At 36.3% G+C, this 26,470-nt stretch overlaps 2 protein-coding genes across 2 annotated transcripts in view; one reads left to right on the top strand and one right to left on the bottom strand.

Moving 5' to 3' along the window:
* Window positions 1-26,470, top strand: part of LOC123565392 (CST complex subunit CTC1-like) — an 85,764-nt gene that overhangs the window by 43,088 nt on the left and 16,206 nt on the right. The gene's annotated exons all lie outside the window — the stretch shown is intronic.
* LOC123566501 (uncharacterized) lies at window positions 5,396-10,475 on the bottom strand. The gene is made up of 2 exons (XM_045360662.2): window positions 10,285-10,475; window positions 5,396-7,557 (listed from the first exon to the last, which is right to left on the bottom strand). The coding sequence occupies exon 2, from the start codon at window positions 7,554-7,556 to the stop codon at window positions 5,445-5,447; it is 2,112 nt and encodes a 703-aa protein (XP_045216597.2). The 5' UTR covers window position 7,557; window positions 10,285-10,475; the 3' UTR covers window positions 5,396-5,444.

Genomic DNA, 26,470 nt, shown 5'->3' on the forward strand with positions numbered 1-26,470 from the left:
AGGTCTAAAGTCAAGGTCACACTTAGAGGCCAAAGGTCAGATACAAGAATGACTTTGTCTGAAGCATTTCTTCTTCATGCATGGAGGGATTTTGATGTAACTTGGCACATTTGTACACCATCATGAGATGAAGTGTCATCTGCAGGTCCCTTCTTTAGAATTACTTCCCTTAGTTTTACTATAAATTGCTTATATTGTAACTTTTTCATTACTAGTCGTAGGGAAAAATCAAGACCACTTTTCTTAGTACAACATGCATGTTACATCCAATTTTGAGGTGTATTTTGACTGACCTCTACCTGGTAAAGATTTTTGTGTGGACATTCAGATTTTAGCTCACTTGAGCATGAAGTGCTCAAAGGTGAGCTTTTGTGATGGCCCTGTGTCCGTCGTCCGTCTGTCTCCATCCGTCCGTCTGTTGTCCATCGTCAACAATTTGACTGTTGACACTCTAGAGGTCACAATTTTAGTCCAATCTTAATGAAACTTGGTCAGAATGTTACCCTCAATAAAATCTTGGACAAGTTCGATATTGGGTCATCTGGGGTCAAAAGCTAGGTCACCAGGTCAAATGAAAGTAAAAGCTTGTTAACACTGGAGAGGTCACAATTTTGGCCCAATTTTAATGAAACTTGGTCAGAATGTTACCCTCAATAAAACCTTGGATAAGTTCGATATTGGGTCATCTGGGGTCAAAAACTAGGTCACCAGGTCAGATCAAAGGAAAAGCTTGTTAACAGTCCAGAGGACACAATTTTAGCCCAATCTTAATGAAACTTGGTCAGAATGTTACCCTCAATAAAATCTTGGGACGAGATTGATATTGGGTCATCTGGGGTTAAAAACTAGGTCACCAGGTCAAATTGAAGGAAAAGCTTGTTAACACTCCGGAGGTCACAATTTTGGTCCAATCTTAATGAAACTTGGTCAGAATGTTACCCTCAATAAAATCTTGGATGAGTTAGATATTGGGTCATCTGGGATCAAAAACTAGGTCACCAGGTTAAATCAAAGGAAAAGCTTGTTAAAACTGTAGAGGCCACATTTATGACTATATCTTAATGAATCTTGGTCAGAATCTTAATGTTAATAGTCTCAAGGTTCAGTTTGAATTTGGGTCATGTAGGATCAAAAACTAGGTCACCAGGTCAAATCAAAGGAATAGCTAGTTAACACTGTAGAGGCCACATTTATGATCATATCTAAATGAAACTTGGTCAGAATGTTGATCTTGATGATCTATAGGTCAAGTTCAAATCTCGGTCAGGTAGGCATAAAAACTAGGTCACTTGGTCATATCAAAGGAAAAGCTTGTTAACACTCTAGAGGCCACATTTATGACTGTATCTTCATGAATCTTAGTCAAAATGTTAATCTTGATGATCTTTAGGTCAGATTCGAATCTGGGTCATGTGGGGTCAAAAACTAGGTCACTGAGTCAAATCAAATGAAAAGCTAGTTAACACTTTAGAGACCACATTTATGACCATATCTTAATTAATGAAACTTGGTCATTATGTTAATCTTGATTATCTTTAGGTCAATAGATCAGGTGAGTGATACAGGGCCTTTATGGCCCTCTTGTTTTTTTGGGTTATTTTTAGCGCACCTGTCACAAAGTGACAAGGTGAGCTTTTGTGATCGCACGGCATCCGTGGTCCGTCCGTAAACTTTTGCTTGTGACCACTCTAGAGGTCACATTTTTCATGGGATCTTTATGAAAGTTGGTCAGAGTGTTCACCTTGATGATATCTAGGTCAAGTTCGAAACTGGGTCACGTGCCTTCAAAAACTAGGTCAGTAGGTCTAAAAATAGAAAAACCTTGTGACCTCTCTAGAGGTCATATATTTCATGAGATCTTCATGAAAATTGGTCAGAATATTCATCTTGATGATATCTAGGTCAAGTTCAAAACTGGGTCACGTGCCATCAAAAACTAGGTCAGTAGGTCTAAAAATAGAAAAACCTTGTGACCTTTCTAGAGGCCATATATTTCACAAGATCTTCATGAAAATTGGTCAGAACGTTCACCTTGATGATATCTAGGTCAAGTTCGAAACTGGGTCACATGCCTTCAAAAACTAGGTCAGTAGGTCAAATAATAGAAAAACCTTGTGACCTCTCTAAACGCAATATTTATCATGGGATCTGTATGAATGTTGGTGTGAATGTTCATCTTGATGATATCTAGGTCAAGTTCGAAACTGGGTCACGTGCCGTCAAAAACTAGGTCAGTAGGTCAAAAAATAGAAAAACCTTGTGACCTCTCTAGAGGCCATATATTTCATGAGATCTTCATGAAAATTGGTCAGAATTTTCACTGTGATGATATCTAGGTCAAGTTCGAAAGTGGGTCACGTGCCTTCAAAAACTAGGTCAGTAGGTCAAATAATAGAAAAACCTTGTGACCTCTCTAGAGGCCATATTTTTCATGGGATCTGTATGAAAGTTGGTCTGAATGTTCATCTTGATGATATCTAGGTCAAGTTCGAAAGTGGGTCACATGCCTTCAAAAACTAGGTCAGTAGGTCAAATAATAGAAAAACCTTGTGACCTCTCTAAAGGCCATATTTTTCATGGGATCTGTATGAAAGTTGGTCTGAATGTTCATCTTGATGATATCTAGGTCAAGTTCGAAACAGGGTCATGTACGATCAAAGACTAGGTCAGTAGGTCTAAAAATAGAAAAACCTTGTGACCTCTGTAGAGGCCATACTTTTGAATGGATCTCCATAAAAATTGGTCTGAATGTTCATCTTGATGATATCTAGGTCAAGTTCGAAAGTGGGTCACGTGCCTTCAAAAAGTAGGTCAGTAGGTCAAATAATGAAAAAACGTTGTGACCTCTCTAGAGGCCATATTTTTCATGGGATCTGTATAAATGTTGGTCTGAATGTTTATCTTGATGATAATTAGGTCAAGTTTGAAACTAGGTCAACTACGATCAAAAACTAGGTCAGTAGGTCTAAAATTAGAAAAATCTTTTGACCTCTCTAGAGGCCATATTTTTCAATGGATCTTCATGAAAATTGATCTGAATGTTCACCTTGATGATATCTAGGTCAGTTTCGAAACTGGGTCACGTGCAGTCAAAAACTAGGCCAGTAGATATAAAAATAGAAAAACCTTGTGACCTCTCTAGAGGCCATATTTTTCATGAGATCTTCATGAAAATTAGTGAGAATGTTCACCTTGATGATATCTAGGTAAAGTTCAAAACAGGGTCACGTACTTTCGAAAACTAGGTCAATAGGTCAATAATAGAAAAAACGACGTCATACTCAAAACTGGGTCATGTGGGAAGAGGTGAGCGATTCAGGACCATCATGGTCCTCTTGTTTTTTTAAAGATTAACTCCCCTTAGTTGTTACTATGAAAAACTTATATTGTAACTTTTTTATAATTGACCGTAGGGAAAAACCAACACCACTTTTCTGTGGAACAAAACAGATGTTACTTTCAAATTGTAGGTGTATTTTAAGGTATCTCTATCTGGTAAAGAGTTTTTTTTGTGAACTTAGAAAAACAAAAGAATTACAATAATTACTAAACAACCACAAAATTAAAATTCCATTTGCAAATACATGTGCTGGTTTAAAGAAATTTGCTGTGACGGGCTTATATTGTGACATTCTAGCTGGCACTCTTGTTCTGATTTGAGAGGTACATTAGTGAAACATGTTTTACAGTTCACTTTGTTGGTTCAAAATGTGGGGTGGACCATTTTAGGGATTTTCACATCTATGACTTTTGGAAAAAATGGCCAAAATGAATGTAAGTGTTGGCTTTATTAGCTCACCTGAGCACGAAGTGCTCAGGGTGAGGTATTGTGATCGCTCACCGTCCGGCCGTCCACACTTTCCTTTAAACAACATCTCCTCCTAAACCAGCAGACCAATTTTGATGAAACTTCACCGGGATGTTCCTTGGATGGTCTTCTTTAAAAATTGTTCAAAGAATTGAATTCCATACAGAATTCTGGTTGCCAGGCAACCAAAACGAAAAACTTTAAAAATCTTCTTCTCAAAAACCAGAAACCCTAGAGCTTAGATATTTGGTGGGAAGCATTGCCTAGTGGACCTCTACCAAATTTGTTCAAATCATGACCCCAGGGTCAAAATTGACCCCGCCCCAGGGGTCACTTGATTTTACATAGGAAAATCTTAAAAAATGTTCTTCTCAAAAACCAGAAGCCCTAGAGCTTAGATATTTGACATGTAGCATTGCCTAGTGTACCTCTACTAAAATTTTTCAAATCATGACCCCGGGGTCAAAATTGACCACGCCCCAGGGGTCACTTGATTTTACATAGAAAAATCTTCAAAAATTTTCTAAAAATAAACCAGAAGGCCTAGAGCTTAGATATTTCACATGTAGCATTGCCTAGTGGACCTCTACAAAATTTGTTCAAATCATGAACCCCAAGGTCAAAATGACCCCGCCCCAGGGGTCACTTGATTTTACATAGGAAAATCTTCAAAAAATTTCTAAAAATAAACCAGAAGGCCTAGAGCTTAGATATTTCACGTGTAGCATTGCCTAGTGGACCTCTACAAAATTTGTTCAAATCATGGACCCCAAGGTCAAAATGACCCCGCCCCAGGGGTCACTTGATTTTACATAGGAAAATCTTCAAAAAATTTCTAAAAATAAACCAGAATGCATAGAGCTTAGATATTTCACATGTAGCATTGCCTAGTGGACCTCTACAAAATTTATTCAAATCATGATCCCCGGGGTCAAAATTGACCCCACCCCAGGGGTCACTTGATTTTACATAGGAAAATCTTCAAAAAATTTCTAAAAATAAACCAGAAGGCCTAGATCTTAGATATTTGACATGTAGCATTGCCTAGTAGACTTCTACAAAATTTATTCAAATCATGACCCCCGGGGTCAAATTGACCCCGCCCCATGGGGTTACTTGATTGTACATAGAAAAATCTTCAAAATAAACCAGAAGGCCTAGAGCTTAGATATTTCATATGTAGCATTGCCTAGCGGACCTCTACAAAATATATTTCAAATCATGACCCCCGGGGTTAAAATTGACCCCACCCCAGGGGTCACTTGATTTTACATAGGAAAATCTTCAAAAATTTTCTAAAAATAAACCAGAAGGCTTAGATCTTAGATGTTTGACATGTAGCATTGCCTAATAAGACTTCTACAAAATTTGTTCAAATCATGACCTCTGGGGTCAAATTGACCCCACCCCATGGGGTTACTTGTTTAGCTTTAGCAAAGAATTTTTTTCAAGAAAGCAATTAAACTCAGGTGAGCGATATAGGGCCATCATGGCCCTCTTATAGATAATGTAATATTGGCTCAGAACAAGAACAAGTATAGTCCTTGTAGGCAATATTAATAACAACTATTAAAACCATTGCGCAAAACAAAATAAGTCAGAGATGCTAATCTGTTTAAGTTCAATAAATGAGTCTTTATACACGTATGTTAGCCAAACACCTGCAGATATGAATTTTTGCTGCATTATTTGTTTCCCTTTCACATAGGGAGAATATGTAACACTGTAGAGCATCATCTAGTCTGTTCTCCTGTTCCATGCACTGTCCAAGTAGATTCAGTGCCGTTTCTCTGTGTCCAAGATTGTCCTCTGTTTCAGTCGCCCATATCAGTTTGTTCAGTGCTTGTTGCTGTTCCTCGGGCCTGTTTAGGTTGCCTAATGTCTTGTATTGTAGAAAATAAAGGTATGGAAGTGAGTCGACTACAGCACAGTCCATCCAGTTATCATCTATATATCTGTGTTGAATGTCCTCCTGTGTTGATCTGAACATCTCATACTGAAGTTCATGTGGTACACAGTTTATTTCTTCTCTACTAAATCTTACACAATAAGCTAGAATGTACTTGACTGCTTCTTCATCATATTGACTGGAAATCTGACCAAATCCTGTTTTGACGTGTGTTGTAGGGAAATTGTAACAGCCACATAGAGGCTCAGTAACTTCTATATTGTATCGTTGATCTACATCATTAAGAATAAATGCTGCACTTTCCATTAGCCCTGTACAATACAATATAGAAGCAACTTTAAGTCTGCTTGAAGCAACATCCGAGTCCAGTCCTGTTTCAAGCCAGGCTAGTGCTTGAGGAGAAACTGTGTTGTTTATTTGAATGTTATGAGAGGCTATCAGGGACCCTATAGAGCTGCAATATAGAGGTGCTAGATGTCTGCTTGATACCTTACATAACATATCACCATCCCTGTTGTATCTTGTTAAATGTTGTACTATATGTAACAGAATTCTCAATTTCATAAAGAAACTTTCATCTTTTGTCGCATGAATAACTCCATTATGGGTGCTTAAAATAAATCGAGCTGTCTGTCGTAATAAATGAGCTGAAGTACTGATAGTGTATACATCTGGGCTTGGAATGTTATGATGTACTCCAATCATTATGTTAATCTGAAGCCTTTCACCAACATCGTCAATCTGAATTCCAAAAAGTGACATTCCATCACATGGTATCATGTTTGCTGTTGTTTGAAGTAACTCTTGTTTTACTTTATTTGAAAGCTTTCCTGCCATCAAGTTGTTTTCACGATCAAAGAAATGTGGACAGTTTCTACATGATATACATGTGTTCAGTGTAAGTATGCAGTATGTAAGACAGTTTAAAATGTTACATTCCTTCCATATATATAATGGTTTACTTGCTATACAGTGAAACAAAACAGTTTTACACATGAAACTGGAAATGTAACTTTCATTGTCAAGATTAATGTATGTTTTTATAATCATTTTCATTAAGATATAACATCTTATTTGAGTAATGTTCAAATTGAACATCAAGCACCGTTCAGCTAATGAGGTAGAAAGTCTCCATTCAAAATCTGCATTTTCGCTGACTTTGTTGCCAACACTAACAACAAAACACTTTGTAGTTTTTATATATCTGTACATATTAGCTGTGGGCCAATTGTTTACATCTAAATGACCTAGGCAGGCTTTAGCTGATTGTGGCCATGATGTACAAGGAAATGCTGATACTAAGTCACTATCTGCTATACCAGGTTGTGTTCGTGCTAATGATGGTCCTTGTCTCTGCTGTCTTCCTGTCGCAAGTTGATGGATCATATGATCAAGGATTGTATTCTTGAACAATATCCGTCCACTAGTGTCCTTGACATAGTGATTATTATATTCATGTGTATCAGGAAGTGGAGCATCAGGTCTAAGTCTCTGTAGATGACAATATCCAGGAGGTGTTGTTTCATTTTGGATCATCAGGTAGTTATGCTTACCTAGAGTCCATTCTGACCAGTCCTGTATCACATTGTAATCATCCATAGTGAAAAGCTGGTCAGCATCTGATCTAAGTCCTGGTGTTGTAGTACCTTCAGACCAACTGCCAAAATTATAGATAGTCATTTGATATTTTCTTGCTCTGTGTATGATTGTTTTGCTGATTTCATCCAGTACAGCTGCCCTTCTTCTCTTCAGCAACATCTTTTCATTATCTCCAATATCACCTAAGACCTCAGAAAGCCTCATAGATATATTGTGGTAGTGATCTGGTGTATGAAACATCCTGAAACAGAATTTCAAATATAACTTTGTTTTGATAAAATATATTTCATGCTAAATGTTGTTTATTTACATGTTGATATCCAATTTAAATTTGTAAAATTTATAATACATTGTATGGAAGTATATGGTAGTTTTTTTTATAAGAAAATAGCTGAAAATAAGAATGTCATGTTTATTGTAAAGTATGATATACAAGCTCTATGTAAAACAGAGACTTTGATATGTATGCAGAAATGCAGTAACTAAAACAAGGCAGACAAATTAATTCCTTTTATTTAGTTAATGTATTTAGTGTAGTAGTTTAGGCATAAATTAAAAAAGAGTGTGTTTGCCCTTTATATACTGACCCATGATTTTAACAACAACTGAAAATGTTTATATTAGCTTGTCGGCAAAAGAAACATTTATATTTAAAGTGGCATGATGGGCATCTTACTGGCACTGCACATAGTGTGCTTCTGGTGAATGTTTTATAAAAGCAATTAAAGTATTTGAAGTTGATGCTTTAGAAAGAAAGGAATCAGACTTAGTTTAATAAAATAACAGCTCTTTTCTTCAATCTTCTATGCAGTGATCTCCCTTACCTATGTTTAGATATTTCTGAAATTGAAGGAAAACAACTCCTGCATGCAGATTGACTTTTCTTAAAAAGCCTGCCTCACTCAAAATAAGAAAAGTCATATTTGGACACTTATTATTTCTTACTGGTAACAGGAAGAGTTAGGTATATTTGGTTAAAGGCTATAATTTCCTCCACCCCTTTTACACACACATCTATTTCAGCATGATTTTTACTTGAGAAATGCATTTATAAATTCCACTTTATGTGAGCATTCAGTCAATTCCTAATAAATTACTGTAAGTGCTGTGCTAAATTTTTAAACCATGACCACTTGGTGATTTACAAATGTAACTGCCTGGAATAAAATTCTAAGGAGCACTTCATGTTTACCTAAGTATTGCTTTTTATGCAGGTGATTATATTGTGGAGAAGACAGAGATATTGTACTTGAATCACATCATTCTCCATATCAACATTATAGGATAAATCCTGTTTTCCGGTATTAGCCACTAATAAACACCAGTTCCCGGTTTTACGGTGTGTGTGTGTGGGGGGGGGGTATAAGATTATCCTTTTTTCAAGGTTTAAACAAAGAAAATGAATAAAAAAGTATTGCAGATTATCATAAAACATAGTTGTAATTAAGATGTAGCAAAAATATCCTCAAAGATAACTTTATTTTTGAAATTTTATCTTCTAATTTCTACTCTGCCACTTCTGTGGCTCGATACCGATGGTGTGACATTATTCGCATTTTTCAAGGTTAACAAATTATTTTTGCAGAGATTTTGTTGCTGAGGTCGTAAAATAGTATTTTCACTGTGAGAAACTAAGAACTTTCCTAAATCCTTATCTTCTGATAAAAATAATCGCTAATATTGTAGTCTTTATATTGGTTAATTTCGCCAGCCCCCTGACCCTATTTATGGAAATACCAGGGGACGATTTTTAACTCGACTATTCGAAGAATAGGGGAGCTATCCTACTCGCCCCGGTGTCGGCGTGGGCGTTAGCATTCAACTAGCGTGAGCGTCACACGAATGTTAAAGTTTGCGTACTACCCAAAATATTTTCAAAGTCAATTGAGAGATTGCTTTCAGTTTTTGCATACTTGTTAACCATCATGACCCCAGTCTGTAAAAAAGAGGAGGCAACTCTATCAAGCATTTTGACTGAATTATGGCCCCTTTTCGACTTAGAATAAATGTTAAAGTTTGCGTACCACCCCAAATATTTTCAAAGTCCATTGAGATATTGCTTTCATATTTTGCATACTTGTTTACCATTATGACCCAAGTCTGTAAAAAGGAGGAGGTAACTCTATCAAGCATTTTGACTGAATTATGGCCCCTTTTCTACTTTGAATAAATGTTAAAATTTGCGTACCACCCCAAATATTTTCAAAGTCCATTGAGATATTGCTTTCGTATTTTGCATACTTGTTTACCATCATGACCCCAGTCTGTAAAAAGGAGGAGGCAACTTTATCAAGCATTTTGACTGAATTATGGCCCCTTTTCGACTTATAATATGCTTATAGTAATGTTAAAGTTTACTCATTGCTTATATTATACTATCAAGCACTGAGAATAGTCGAGCGCGCTGTCCACTGACAGCTCTTGTTGTCTTATAATGCTGATATGGTCAATAAATTTGTATACCAAAATGAACAAGAAAAGACAAAAAAAAATGCAGCCAAATTTTTAATAATCACTATCACCACTCTCTTCTTTGGGTTCATAACTGGGGGTTTAGAACTCTTTCTTTAGTGGAATCTAACCAGCTGGCTGAGGGTTGCTTGTTTTACCTGTGCCCCCCATTCCCCTCCTCCCCCTATCCACACACACACACACACACACACACACACACACACACTCTTACTCCCATATCCATATTAAACTGTAAAAAATAAGCTAGTGTGTACAGTTGCCTTATTTTATAACAGTTTATACAAAGAATTTGTTTTAACTTAAAAAAACAAAAAACAGAATTCGGCAATATTACAATAATGCGAAACAAATGGAAATTAAAAACACATGTTATTAAGAAATAGACATTGAATAAAGTTCTGAAAGACACTCAATTGAACAAGATATAGTGAATAAAATCAGAAAGAAAAGGTCACAAACTAAAATAAGAAACAGTGAATAGAATAAGATAACTGACCTTATATTTTACAGCAAACTGAAAAGTTTATTTGTCCGACGTAATATGTTGAAAATGTATTTCCCAAATATAACTTCCTATATTTTACAGAAAACTGAAAAGTTTATTTGTCCGACGTAATATGTTGAAAATGTAAATCCCAAATATAACTTCCTATATTTTACAGAAAACTGAAGTTTATTTGTCCGACGTAATATGTTGAAAATGTATTTCCCAAATATAACTTCCTCTCTTGGTTTGAAGTTATTAATCAGGGAAATAAATTTGTAATATCAGTTGTAAAATTGACATTGGCATTCACTTCCTTAGTAATGCTTAGTTATTTGTTTTCCAGTTGGGCATTTCTGTTTTGTTTTATGCATTTAGTCGCACATTTCATTAATCTTTATTTGATGATTGCACTGAAGTAGTTTCTGTATTTTACTGGATTTCACTATTACCCATTTGAAATGTGCACCTGTTTATAATGTGCACTTCCAATTTGAGCTTAAAATCTGGGGGAAAAGTCTATTTGGAATGAAAAAAAACAACATATAGTTAGTAGAAATGTAAACATCTGGTGATCAAATTTTCCTCTGTGAGTGCATTAATCAAAGCATTCTGTGCCACTATCCATCAGCAAGTTACATTGTGAAGGATCTCGAAAGAATTTCAATTTACTTTAATTAATCCCCCGCCAGAAATGGTGGGGGATTGTAATGATCTCCGTCCATCCTTCCGTCCTTCCATCCGTCCTTCCGTCTGTCCGCTCTGTATCTCCTAAACCCCTTGAAGGATGATCATGAAACTTGGGTCAAATGATCTCCTCATCAAGATGATGTGCAGAACCCATGAGTCAGCCATGCCGGCTCAAGGTCAAGGTCACAACTCAAGGTCAAAGGTTTTAGCCTTCCATTTTGTGTCCGCTCTGTATCTCCTAAACCCCTTGAAGGAATTTTATAAAACTTGGGTCAAATGATCACCTCATCAAAACGATGTGCAGAACTTATGAGTCAGTCATGCGTGCTCACGGTCAAGGTCACAACTTAGGGTCAAAGGTTTGAGCCTTCCATTTTATGCCCACTCTGTATCTCGTAAACCCCTTGAAGGATTTTCATCAACCTTGGGTCAAATGATCACCTCATCAAGAACTCATGAGTCAGCTATGTCAACTCAAGGTCAAGGTCACAACTCAAGGTCAAAGGTTTGAGCTCTGTATCTCCTAAACCTCTTGAAGGATTTTCATGAAACTTGGGTCAAATGATCACCTCATCAAGACATTGTGCAGAGTTCATGAGTCAGCCGTCAGTTCAAGGTCAAGGTCACAGCTAAAGGTCAAAGGTTTACCCTTTCACTATCCATAGCAGTGGCGGGGATTAAGCTGTCTTTCAGACTGCCTTGTTTAATTTATTTTTATGATGAAATCAGACATTGAAGTTTTTAGAATAAATGCCCAGTAAGCAGGATGGCTTACTGTGGCACCTTGTGTCAATTTCTTTGTTCAGTTTGATTTCTGTTGGAAAAAAAGATTATAAGCTGTATATGGAGAGCTATTCTACTCTGCCCGGCCTCAGCATCCATCTGCATACATACCTTGGCTAAAGTTTTGATGCACTTTCTAGTTATCTCTGTAATTACTTGATGGACTTGCTTCAAACTTAAAATAGATATTCCTCATCATCGCCCACATCATATGGCACAAGGGTCATAAATCTTGCACCAATATTTCTTGAATTATCCCTCTTTTTACTTAGATTTTTAGGTTAAAGTGTTTGTGAACTTTCACTCAGTCCCAAAATGGATTTGATTAATCCCCCTCCATGAGTTGTTGGGGGGTTATAGGAATTGTCTTTGTCTGTCCGTCCACCTGTTACACTTCTGTCTGCTCCATATATCTTAAACCCCTTGAAAGATTTTCATGAAACTTAGGTTAAATGCTCACCTCATCAAGGCTATGTGCAAAACTGAAGAGTCAGCCATATCGGATCAAGGTCAAGGTCACAATTCAAAGTTAAAGGTTTGAGCCTTCCATTTTTTGTCCACTGTGTATCTCCTAAACTCCTTGAAGTAATTTCTTGAAACTCGGGTTAAATGATCACCTCATCAAGTTGATGTGTAGAACAAATAAGTCGGCCAAAGGTCAAGGTCACAACTCAAGGTCAAAGGTTTGAGCCTTCCAGTTTGTGTTCGCTCTGTATCTCCTGAATGCCTTCAATGATTTTCAAATTCATTGATGTTGTCATAAATGGACTATAAAATATATTTAATAACATCTATGCTTCCATCCAATACCATCAACCCTTTTGCTATCCATAACAGGGGCGGGGGATATAGCTGTCTTCTAGGCAGCTTGTTGTACCAGGGAAGCAAATTTATGTCTGGTATGAAATCATTAATATTTTCAGGGGACTATTTTTAGCAGAAATTCAAATTCAACGAACAAGCAAAGTTCCCATTCATTTTACTATAATAAGTGAAAATCCATAAATTAATGTCCTCATGAAATAGTCATTTTGGGCAAAGTCATGAAATTTTATGCCACAAAATTTAAAGATGCTGCAGTATTTTTAGCTCGACTATTCGAAGAATAGTCTAGCTATTCTACTCACCCTGGCGTCGGCGTCGGCGTCACACCTTGGTTAAGTTTTTGCATGCAAGTACATACAGCCATCAATTAAAGGCATATAGCTTTGAAACTTATTTTTTCTTTTTCTAGGTCAATTACCAACCTCTCTGGGTCAAGTCCCATAACTCTGACATGTATTTTGAGCAAATTATGCCCCCTTTTGGACTTAGAAAATTTTGGTTAAAGTTTTACATGCAAGTTACTATCTCCAAAACTAATGCAGATATTGATTTGAAACTTCACATGTGTCTTTGGTGTTATAAAACTAGTTGATAGCAGCAAGTCCCATAACTCTGACTTTCATTTTGGCCAAATTATGCCCCCTTTTGGACTTAGAAAATTCTAGTTAAAGTTTTGCGTGCAAGTACATACAGCTATTTCTAAAAGGCATATAGATTTGAAACTTATTTTTTCTTTTTCTAGATCAATTACCAACCTCACTGGGTCAAGACCCATAACTCTGACATGTATTTTGAGCAAATTATGCCCCCTTTTAGACTTAGAAAATTTTGGTTAAAGTTTTACATGCAAGTTACTATCTCCAAAACTAATGCAGATATTGATTTGAAACTTCACATGTGTCTTCGGGGTTATAAATCTAGTTGATAGCAGCAAGTCCCATAACTCTGACCTTCATTTTGGCCAAATTATGCCCCCTTTTGGACTTAGAAAATTCTGGTTAAAGTTTTGCATGCAAGTACATACAGCTATTTCTAAAAGGCATATAGATTTGAAACTTATTTTTTCTTTTTCTAGATCAATTGCCAACCTCACTGGGTCAAGTCCCATTACTCTGACATGTTTTTTGAGCAAATTATGCTCCCTTTTAGACTTAGAAAATTTTGGTTAAAGTTTTACATACAAGTTATTATCTCCAAAACGCGTGCAGATATTGATTTGAAACTTCACATGTGTCTTCGGGGTTATAAATCTAGTTGATAGCAAGCAAGTCCCATAACTCTGACCTTCATTTTGGCCAAATTATGTCCCCTTTTGGACTTAGCAAATTCTGGTTAAAGTTTTGCGTGCAAGTACATACAGCTATTACTAAAAGGCATATAGATTTGAAACTTATTTTTTCTTTTTCTAGATCAATTACTAACCTCACTGGATCAAGTCCCATAACTCTGGCATGTATTTTGGGCAAATTATGCCCCCTTTTGGACTTTGAAAATTCTGGTTAAAGTTTTACATGCAAGTTTCTATCTCCAAAACTAATGCAGATATTGAATTGAAACTTCACATGTGCTTTCGGGGTTATAAAACTAGTTGATAGCAGCAAGTCCCATAACTGATATGCATTTTGGTCAAATTATTCCCCCTTTTGAACTTAAAACTCTTTTGATATTTAACCTTTTTGGGTAATATTTTCCTGCTTCTGGGACAATATTTCGAATAGTCGAGCTTGGCTGTCTTAGGGACAGCTCTTGTTGTTCTGAACACTGAGCATTCGAAGTGTAGTACGTTATCACAGTGTAGAAACGATTGAACAACCAAAACGGAAATAGCGATGTGATTTCAACAATTTGTTGAAATCTGATAAACGTGGTCTAACATTTTCGATTGTTATTTGGATAATTACCAAATAAAGGTATGTTTATTCCTTGAGATGTTTTTTGAAAGGCATGCTTCAAGTTTTCCCAGTCAATATAAGTCCAAAATGACTTACATGAGCGGTAGGTTAAGTGAAATCAGTTGATTAAAGGGTGAATGTTTAGATGGTGCATACCAAAAATAAATTTTATTAAAAATAAGGCAAATTTTCTGAATGCATGTCACATTATAAGAATTTCGTATATTTTCTTTTGCATTGATCACAATTTTAGCCTTAATTCATCCCTGATTTTTCGTTTAAAACACAAATTCGTGGTGCTTTGTATAGCACGACCTATTGAAATGATAGTGAACGACTTATTTTGATTCTTACACACAAGATTGTACTACTTATTGCAAATACAAAAATGTATTTTGATACGATTTTGTCCATACTGAATGGCATATTGTTATTATTACGATTAAATTCTGATTTCTGTCTGGTACAGTGAAGCAATACATTATGTCATACATGTATGACGTCCCCGCTGAATCATAATTGAGCTAATTGAATTCGCTCGTAGGGATCAAAACGTGTTTTACGGTCATACATAAAAGTCAGTATGACTTTTTATCATAATTGTGTTTTTGAAATGTTGTTTTCAACCTGTTGGCCCTGAAATATTTTGTGTGTAACTGAACAAAAGTAGAATTTCTTATGTCACAATCATGGGGGATGAAATGTAACAGCCCACCATATTTTATCAAAATGTATAGGCGATTTCGCTATATGTTTATTTAGCAATTACTGCGAATCTTGTTAGAATACCATTTAAAGGAAAAACAACTATAAAAATAACAAAATTCGCAAGTAAATTAGAATCACCCTTGGAAAAAACCCCAAATAATACTGGTGCTTAGCAAACAAATACAGAGGCTAAGGCAAGTTAAGCAGTCCAAATTAATGACACTTGAAAAAATTAAGGAGAAGAATTCCACAACACTGTGTATTTAATTCTTATCTTTTTAGCTCACCTGTCACGTAGTGACAGAGTGAGCTTTTGTGATCACCGTTCGTTTGTCGTCCGTCCACAATTTCTTTTGAACAAGATAGAGACCACATTTTGTAAGCAATTTTGATCAAACTTGTACAAAACTTGTATTGGCATGATATCTCAATTCCTTTCGAAAACTGGCCAGATCCCATCATGGGTTCTAGAGTTATTGCCCCTTAAAGGGCCAGAATTTGCTATTTTTCTGCGTCAACAATTTCTTGTCTGTGGTTTCATTTATGATTTTATTTTAACCAAACTTGCACACAACTTGTATCACCATAAGATCTTGGTTCCTTTCTTGAACCGGCCAGATGCCTTTATGGGTTCCAGAGTTATGGCCCCTTAAGGGCCAAAATTAGCTATTTTGACTTTGTCTGCACAATAGCAGCTTCATTTATGAATTGATTTTTACCAAACTTGCACAAAACTGTATCACTGTGAGATCTTGGATCCTTTCTTGAACTGGCCAGATTCCTTCATGTGTTCCAGAGTTATGGCCCCTGAAAGGTCCAGAATTAGCTATTTTGACCTTGTCTGCACAACAGCTGCTTCATTTATTTTTTGAATTTAACCAAACTTGCACACAACTTGTGTCACCATAAGATCTTGATTCTTTTCTTCAACTGGCCAGATTCCTTTATGGGTTCCAGAGTTATGGCCCCTGAAAGGGCCAAAATTAGCTATTTTGACCTTGTCTGCACAATAGCAGCGTCATTTATGATTTGAATTTAATTAAACTTGCAGAAAACATGTGTCACCATAAGATCTCAGTTCCTTTCTTAAACCGACCAGATCCCATTATGTGTTCCAGAGTTATGGCCCCTGAAAGGGCCAAAATTAGCCTTTTTGACCTTGTCTGCACCATAGCAGCTTCATTTATGATTTGATTTTAATCAAACTTGCACAAAACTTGTGTCACCATAAGATCTCGATTCCTTTCTGGAACTGACCAGATCCCATAACGGGTTCCAGAGTTATGGCCCCTGAAAGGGCCAAAATTAGCTTTTTTGACCTTGTCTGCACAATAGCAGCTTCATTTATGGTTTGATTTTAACCAAACTTGCACACAACTTGTATCGAACCAAGATGTTGGTTCCTTTCTTGAAATGGTTAGATTCTTTTATGGGTTCCAGAGTTATGGCCCCTGATAGGGCCAGAATTAGCTATTTTGACCTTGTCTGCACAATAGCAGCTTCATTTATGATTTGAATTTAATTAAACTTGCACAGAACTTGTGTCACCATAAGGTCTTGGTTCCTTCCTTGAACCGGCCAGATCCCTGTATGGGTTCCAGAGTTACGGCCCCTGAAAGGGCCAAAATTAGGTATTTTGACCTTTTCGGCATAATAGCAGCTTCATTTAATATTTGATTTTAACCAAACTTGCACACAACTTGTATCACCATAAGATCTTGATTCCTTTTTATATGCCCAAAGGGACATATTATGTTATTGCCTCGGTGTCTGTCAATCTGTATGTCTGTTGGTTAGCAATTTCCCTTCTGCTCTGTAACTGTTGAACCCCTTGAAGGATTTCAAAGAAACCTGACACAAATGTTCACCTCATCGAAACAATGTGCAGAGCGCATTTGGATGGCTCACTTCAAGGTCAAGGTCACACTTAGGGGTCAAAGGTCATATGACTTTGTTTTGTGTGTATATTGCTCTGCATTTGCGTCAATTGCAGTGCTTTTGTTTTTATTTGGCAGATCCTTCTTTTGTTGACCTACAATAATTTTTTTCAGTTACTTCCCTTTTATGTTACTATAAATAGCTTATTAAGTAACTTTATTATTATTGGCCGTAGGGAAAAACCAATACCACTTTTCTGTGGTACAACATGGATGGTACCTCCAATTTTTAGGTGTATTTTGACATATCTGTACCTTGTAAGAATTTTTTATTTCTTTTTGGTTAAATTTTGCCCTTTGTTGTTTCTGTCCTTTGGACTTAGATATTTTTTCTGAGGACTTAGATTTATTTTTAATTTCTTTCCTTTGTTGTTCCTGTCCTTTGGGCTTCATCAGTCAAAATTTTGCTCGATGTAATCATTCGGGCATAAAACTACTGGCCTGATTTGAAAATAATTTTATTTGAAGTAACATTAAGAAAATTTCAACTATATTTTCTCATAATTCTTTTGATTGATCTTGATTATGATTTTTTAATCTTCTTGTCCTTAAGTGCAATGATAACAGGTGAGCCATTTTGGCCCTCTTGTTCCACTTACTGGGTAAGTTTTTAACCAGGTTTTCAACGAAAACCGTTGAAAACCTGAGTTATTAGATTGGGGTATGTCGTTGGTCAGGCGGGCGGGCGGCGGCGGCGGCGTCAAACTGGTGTTTCCGGTCAATAACTTTTGTTTCGGTAAAGATATTTGAATAAAACTTGGTTTGTTTGTAGCTTATATCAAGATAAAGGCTGGGATTGATTTTGGGGTTTCTGGGGTCAAGGTCAAGGTCACTGTTACTTAAAATAGAAAAAGGGTTTCCAGTCAATAACTTTTGTTTCGGTAAAGATATTTGAATAAAACTCGGTATGTTTGTAGCTTATATCAAGACAAAGGCTGGGATTGATTTTGGGGTTTCTGGGGTCAAGGTCAAGGTCACTGTTACTTAAAATAGAAAAAGGGTTTCCGGTCAATAACTTAACTTAGGAATGAGCTATCATGATGAAACTTGGGGTATAGAAAACTTATATAAAGTTGTAGCTTGGGATTGATTTTGGGGTTTCTGGGATCAAGGTCAAGGTCATTGTTACTAAAAATAGGGTTAGGGTTAGGTTAGGGTTAGGGTTAGCATATCTTCTACATGCATGGAGGGATTTTGATGAAAGTTGGCACAATTGTTCACCATCATGAGACGGAGTGTCATGCGCAAGAACCAAGGCCCTAGGTCTAAGGTCAAGGTCACACTTAGAGGTCAAAGGATACAAGAATGAAAACTTTGTCCGGAGCATATCTTCTTCATGCATAGAGGGATTTTGATGTAACTTGGCACAATTATACACCATCATGAGACGAAGTGTCTTGCGCAGTTTCCTTCTTTAGAATTACTTCCCTTTGTTGTTACTATAAATAGCTTATATTGTAACTTTTTCATTACTAGACTTAGGGAAAAATCGAGACCACTTTTCTGTAGTACAACATGCATGTTACATCCAATTTTGAGGCGTATTTTGACCAATCTCTACCTGGTAAGGATTTCTGTGTGGACATAGTTGTTACTTTCTAATTTTAGGTGTATTTTAAGGTATCTCTACCTGGTAAGGAGTTTTTTTGTGGACTTAGAAAAACAAAAGAATTACAATGATTACTAAACAACCACAGGTGCTAGAGTAAAGAAATTTGCTGTGACAGGCGTATATTGTGACATTCTGGAACTCTTGTTTATTCTTATGAAAAGTGTTGAAAACCTGGTTTCGTGGCATTGCCGCGTTTCTTGTTGTATGTAAGCTGGCATCTCAGTATCCACTAATGGGAAAGGAATGAAACTTCACACACTTGTCCACTGTCATGAGCTGATAAGCACTGTGCAGGTTCCATAACCCTGTTTCGCATTTTTACTAAATTATGCCCCTTTTTTGACTTTTGTATTCATTCAATTGACAAGGCTGTTGAATAGTCAAGCGTTGCTGTCCTCCAACAGCTCTTGTTATGAGGTCTAATTTCTTCTTCATTACTTGAGAAATTCAATTGAAACATAATATAAAATGTAGTTGCTTGTAGTGACAATATACATTGGTTTGAAAAGATGTGTAACTCAACCGGCAGTATTTTTAGAGATTATGCTCATTTTTAGCTCAGGTGAGTTTTTCTGATCACTCGATGTCCGGCGTCTGTCTGTCGCCTGTCTGTCCGTCAACATTTAGCTTGTGTATGAGATAGAGGCTGTATTTTTCAACTGATCTTCATGAAATTTGGTCAGAATGATTACCTTGATGAAATCTAGGCCGAGTTCGAAAATGGGTCATCTGGGGTCAAAAACTAGGTCACTAGGTCAAATCAAAGAAAAACCTTGTGTATGCGATAGAGGCTATATTTTTCAGTTGATCTTCATGAAATTCAGTCAGAATGATTGCCTTGATAAAATCTTGGTCAAGTTTGAATATGGGTCATCTTGGGTGAAAAATTAGGTCACTAGGTCAAATCAAAGAAAAACCTTGTGTATGCGATAGAGGCTGTATTTTTCAATTGATCTTTATGAAATTTGGTCAGAATTATTGCCTTGATAAAATCTAGGTTGAGTTTGGTTATTGGTCATCTGTGGTCAAAAACTAGGTCACTAGGTCAAACAAAGAAAAACCTTGTGTATACAATAGAGGCTGTATTTTTAGCTCACCTGAGCAATGCTCAGGTGAGTTTTTCTGATCGCTTGATGTCCGGCGTCTGTCGTCTGTCTGTCTGTCTGCCTGTCGTTTGTCGTCTGTCAACATTTGGCTTGTGTATGCGATAGAGGCTGTATTTTTCAACTGATCTTCATGATATTTGGTCAGAATGATTACCTTGATGAAATCTAGGCCGAGTTCGAAAATGGGTCATCTGGGGTCAAAAACTAGGTCACTAGATCAAATAATAAAAAAAACCTTGTGTATGCGATAGAGGCTGTATTTTTCAATTAATCTTCATGAATTTTGGTCAGAATGATAACCTTGATAAAATCTAGGCCGAGTTTGAAAAGGGTCATCTGGGGTCAAAAACTAGGTCACTATGTCAAATGAAAGAAAAACCTTGTGTATGTGATAGAGGCTGTATTTTTCAATTAATCTTCATGAATTTTGGTCAGAATGATAACCTTGATAAAATCTAGGTCGAATTCGAAAATGGGTCATCTGGGATCAAAAACTAGGTCACTAGGTCAAATCAAAGAAAAAGCTTGTATATGCGATAGAGGCTGTATTTTTCGATTGATCTTCCCAAATTAAGTCAAAATAATAACCTTAATGAAATCTAGGCCGAGATTGAAAATGGGTCATTTTGGATCAAAAAGTAGGTCACTAGGTCAAATCAAAGAAAAACCTTGTGTATGCGATAGATGCTGTATTTTTCAATTGAACTTCATGAAATTTGGTCAGAATGATTGCATTGACAAAATATTAGTCAAGTTTGAATATGGGTCATCTGGGGTCAAAAAATTAGGTCACTAGGTCAAATCAAAGAAAAACTTTGTGTATGCAATAGAAGCTGTATTTTTCAATAAATCTTCATGAAATTATGTCTGAATAATAGCCTTGATGAAATCTAGGTCAAGTTTGAATATGGGTCATCTTGGATCAAAAAGTAGGTCACTAGGTCAAATCAAAGAAAAAACTTGTGTACGCTATAGAGGCTGTATTTTTCAACTGATCTTCATGAAATTTGGTCAAAATGATTGCCTTGATAAAATCTACGTTGAGTTTGATTATGGGTCATCTGGGTTCAGAAAGTAGGTCACTAGGTCAAATCAAAGAAACACCTTGTGTATGTGATAGAGGCTGTATTTTTCAACTGATCTTCATGAAATTTTGTCAGAATGATAGCCTTGATGAAATTTGGGTCAAGTTTGAATATGGATAAGCTGGGTTTAAAAACTAGGTCACTAGGTTAAATAATGGAAAAACCTTGTGTATGCAATAGGGGCTGCATTTTACACTGGATTTCATAATATTTGTTCGGGGCCTCTGTGGCCGAGTGGTTAGAGTCGCTGACTTCAAACCATTTGCCCCTCATCGATGTGGGTTCGAAACCTCATTTGGGGTGTAGAATTCTTCACGTGAGGAAGCCATCCAGCTGGCTTATGGAAGGTCGGTGGTTCTACCCAGGTGCCCGCTCGTGATGAAATAGTGCACGGAGGGGCACCTGGGGTCTTCCTCCACCAATAAAGCTGGAAAGTCGCCATATGACCTTAAATTGTGTCGGTGCGACGTTAAACCCAACAAAATAAATAAATAAATAATATTTGTTCAGAATGGTTGCCTTGATGAAATCTAGGTCAAGTTCGAATATGGGTAGTCTGGGGTCAAAAACTAGGTCACTAGGTCAAATCAAAGAAAAACCTTCTGTATGCGATAGAGGCTGTATTTTTCAATTGATCTTCTTGAAATTTGGTCAGAATGATAGCCTTGATGAACTCTAGGTTAAATTTGAATATGGGTCATCTGGGATCAAAAACTAGGTCACTAGGTCAGATCAAAGAAAATACTTGTTTATACTCAAGACTTTTTGCTCCAATTTTAATGATAATTGGTCAGAATATTTTTTCCATGAAATCATTAGGTCAAACATGTTTACACTGTTATGGTGTGTTATGGTGTGTTTCTAAGGTGAGAGACCTAGGGCCATCTTGGCCCTCTTGTTCAATTGATCTTCATGAAATTTAGTCAGAATGATTGCCTTGATGAAATCTAGGTCAAGTTTGAATATGGGTCATCTGGGGTCAAAAACTAGGTCACTAGGTCAAATCAAAGGAAAACCTTGTGTATGTGATAGAGGCTGTATTTTTCAATTGATCTTCATGAAATTTGGTCAGAATGATTGCCTTGATAAAATCTAGGTCAAGTTAGAGTATGGGTGGTCTGGGGTTAAAAACTAGGTCACTAGGTCAAATAAAAAAAAATACTTGTGTTTGCTCCAATTTTAATGATACTTAGTCAGAATATTTTTTTCCATGCAATCACTAGGTCTATGTTTACACTGTTACGGTGTATTATGGTGTGTTTCTCAGGTGAGCGACCTAGGGCCATCTTGGCCGTCTTGTTAACTTTGAAATTTTGGTTAACGTTTTATTGCAGATACTAAGTTAAAACTTCAAACTCATCTTGCATACCAGTTGCTCTCTCCAAAGTCAATGCATGTATTAAATTGAAACTTTATTCGAGTTATTGAGGTGGATAAAACATGTGTTTGGCAAAGTTATGCCCCTTTTTGGACTTGGAAAGTGCAGGTTAATGTTTTGCTTGGAAATCGCTATCCTCAAGACTAATGCAGATACTAGGTTGCAACTTCACACAGATAGGCATTTGAACAGGACCAGATCATCAATTCCCTTTACACTTACAGGAATTAGGTATAAAATGAATTATACTGACAAACCTTTTAGGCTTGCTGTCATAAGGAAGACTTGTTATGAACATAAAAATATGAGCCGTGCCATGGGAAAACCAACATAGTGGGTATGCGACCAGCATGGATCCAGACCAGCCTGCGCATCCGCGCAGTCTGGTCAGGATCCATGCTGTTCGCTAACAGTTTCTCTAATTCCAGTAGGCTTTGAAAGCGAACAGCATGGATCCTGACCAGACTGCGCGGATGCGCAGGCTGGTCTGGATCCTTGCTGGTCGCATACCCACTATGTTGGTTTTCTCATGGCACGGCTCATATTATTTTTTGTTGTTTCCTCTTTTCAGTAAATGTTATCGCAAAGATTTACAATATGTTTGAATATTTCACAAACATAGAAGAAGCTATTATCATACAAAAGCAGTTTTTATTACCTCCCTTATGGCTGTGATTGTATAAGCTTGTACAGTAAATAAAGTAGCGTTTTTCTGTCCATATAAATATTCATATTCTTTATTTTGACAGCTGCTTAATGTGTTTTAACATGAAACTAAAAGCACTATAAACAAATAAGGAACAAATAGTGCCTGTAGTTTAATACTTCCTTATTAATTAATTTCCTGCATAAGCAGTTTTAACCCAATTTTAAAACTTTCGATATAACAGTTTTTAGAAAATCATGAGACTTGCTTGTGTCTGTTCCTGTTAAAATATAAGGCTTTATTCTCTGTATCACATAATTGTACATGTACATGCTAGTGACATGTTTTGCTGCCAGAAATTAAAGGTAGTTAATCAGATTTTGATGAAGTAATAAATTTGGTCGAAAGTTTAACTAATGATGATTTACACTTGTTTGTGTTCACTGACTGCTAAATGCATGTTAGAATTTCACTTGAGGTATTTTTAAAATTTGATTTTCCTGTCTTGGTCACCCAACCAAGATTGAGTTATTTTAGCATAGGTATGAGTTAAATAATTGTACCTTGCATAAGAAATCACATGAATAAAAAAACTATTGTGTTATATTTGTCAAATATTTACATTGGCAAATATATATCTAGCTGCTTTTCATTAGAAATGCAAGTTTGTAAAAGTATTATTACCTCCCTTTACCTATCCTGGTTGCACACCAGGATCAATTGGAAATATATGAAATCAGAAGCTAAACACTGTTTTTAAACCAGCCTTTTGGTTCAGATTCTTGAAATATTTCAGTATATATCAAATGCAAATGTAAAATTAGAAATTCTGTTGAAATCAAAAGCAGTAATATATTGTGATATTAAAGGGAAGTAATCACAAGATTTTATAAAAAGTAATAAAACATACAATTTTGATAGGGATCTCGCTGTATGAAACATATAAGTGAAAAGTTTGTTTTGTTAGTAATCAGTTGTTAGATAATGATAATAAAACATGACACGTGGTTTATAGATAAAACATTATGTACTGAAATTACGGAATTTATCATTTAAGTATAAGACGACTTATGTGTTACATTTGTAGCCCAAAATATTTTTGAACATGGACTGTAAACTCAGAATTTTCACAATTTTCCCAAAATGTCTGTAACCGTGAAAATAAATATAGTTGAACCTGCTTTTGCATCCATCTGTATCCAGCAACCCTTTGCTTATAGCAGCCAGTCAACTGACTAAATCCTAAACTGACTTTTTAGCTCACCTGAGCCAAAGGCTGATGGTGAGCTTTTGTGACCGCTCATTGTCCGTCGTGTGTTGTGCGTCGTCTGTCTGTCAACAATTTCTAAAAAAGTCTTCTTCTTGAAAACTACTGGGCAGAATTACACCAAACTTCACAGGAATGACCCTTTCAAAATTATTCAAAGAATTGAATTTCATGCAGAACTCAGTGGTTGCCATGTGCCATGGCAACCCAAAGGAAAAACTTTAAAAATCTTCCTGTCCCAAACCGCAAGGCCTAAAGCCTTGATATTTGGCATGTTACATCATCTAATGGCCCTGAAAAGTGTTCAAATTATGCCCCTGGGGTGAAAAGAGGCCCTGCCCGGGGGTCTCAGGTTTTGCATAGACTTATATAGGAAAAAACTTTAAAAATCTTCTTGTCTAAAACCACAAGACCTAGGCCTTTGATATATGGTATGTAGCATTGCCTTGTGGTCCTCTACCAAAATTGTTCAAATCATTATCCTGGAGTGAAAAGAGGCCCTGCCCCAGGGGGTCTCAAGTTTTACATAGACTTATATAGGATTTTTAAAAAAAAATCTTCCTGTCTGAAACTGCAAGGCCTAGACTTTTGATATTTGGTATGTTCCATTGCCTTGTGGTCCTCTACCAAAATTGTTCAAATTATTACCCTGGGGTGAAAAGAGGCCCTGCCCCGGGGGGTCTCAAGTTTTTATTTTTAATTAAAAAATCTTCTTGTCCTAAAATTCAAGGCCTAGGCCTATGATAGTTGGTTTGTAGCATTGCCTAGTGGATCTCTTACAAGTTTGTTCAAATTATACCCCTTGGATGAAAAGTGGCCCCGCCCTGGGGGTCACTTGTTATATGAGTTATATAGGAAAAAGTACTTAAAAATTATTAGATCATAGTTCCTAAACTGTTTAATTATAATTACCTGATGACCCCAAGTGATTAGGGGTCACCTGACTGTGACCTTGACCTACTGACCTACTTTCTTGTTTTTTAAGATACAACCTTGAAATTTGGATGACATGTACAGTTAAGCATAGTGACCATGAATATGACCTACTGACCTACTTTCTTTATATTTTAGGATCAGTTTGTCATTTGAATCGTGTGGCTCATATTACTCAGGTGAGCGATTCAGGGTCATCATGACCCTCTTGTTTCCTTTTTTGTTCAAATTACGATGTATGTATTTAATTTGTACATGTTTTACTGGGAATAAAATATGTTTAAACTAAAAAAAGGGCTTTGGCAAGTTAAACAGTCCAAACTAATAACAGTCAAAAAATATAAGCTGCTTAATTATAACCTGAGAAATAGAAAAAAAGATGAGTGTTTTAAAATGACTTAAATTTTCAAAATGCTAAGCATGATGTACAATCTATATGTTGTAATACCACTCATATTGAAGACTATTACATGAAAATGAGGTGGAGCCAATGTTTACAGGGTGTTTTTTCGCCATTTGATCAAAAGATTAACGCAGGAAGAGAAAGAAAGCCACTACTCTCACCCCAAAACAAATAGATGACAAACACACAAAATACTGTCGCATAACAAAGATTATGGACTTAAAAGCACAGAAATTTGTCCGCAGTTTACAAATTTCAAAATTCAGAAAGGAGTCAGTCGCCTGTTGATAGAATTGTTACTTAACCGTTTAGTTTATATGGAGCAACAGAAAAGTGAACTAGCCGGTGTAACATTAAATATTGACCCTGTTGAAAACTGACTCCGTTGATCAAAATTTAATGTTGAAATGTTGGCGGGGTCAATTCTCAACGTTGAAAAAGGACCTTTTGATCAATATTTAATGTTGAAATGTTGACGGGGTCAATTCTCAACGTTGAAAGAGGACCTTTTGATCAATATTTAATGTTGAAATGTTGACGGGGTCAATTCTCAACGTTGAAAAAGGACCCATGGGGTCTATTTTCAACGGGGTCAGTATTTAATGTTACACCGGCAGAAGAATCTAATTGCGATTTTGTTCTTATATATTAAGTAAACAATAACTATATATATCCAAACTATACCCAACTGGCACTAAAACCAAACAGCTGTCAAATTACAAACAAATACTGTACAACTTAGTTATTGTTTGTGCATTTGTATTTGATAAAACTGCATGCAAATGTTTTATGTTTCTTTCAGATCCAATACCACTGGCAATGTCCACAAAATTTCTCAAATTTCAACAGTTAAATGAAAAAGAATTACTATTATCGCTTCCGGTTATTTGCTTTAATTTTTTCAATAAAATCGCAACAAATCGTTCACATCAT

This window comes from Mercenaria mercenaria, chromosome 8 (assembly GCF_021730395.1).
Source record: "Mercenaria mercenaria strain notata chromosome 8, MADL_Memer_1, whole genome shotgun sequence".
Taxonomy (NCBI): domain Eukaryota; kingdom Metazoa; phylum Mollusca; class Bivalvia; order Venerida; family Veneridae; genus Mercenaria; species Mercenaria mercenaria.

What these genes read in the sequence shown, in the direction of transcription:
- LOC123566501 (XM_045360662.2), bottom strand. Translation starts at nt 7,556, where the DNA reads ATGTTTCATACACCAGATCACTACCACAATATATCTATGAGGCTTTCT.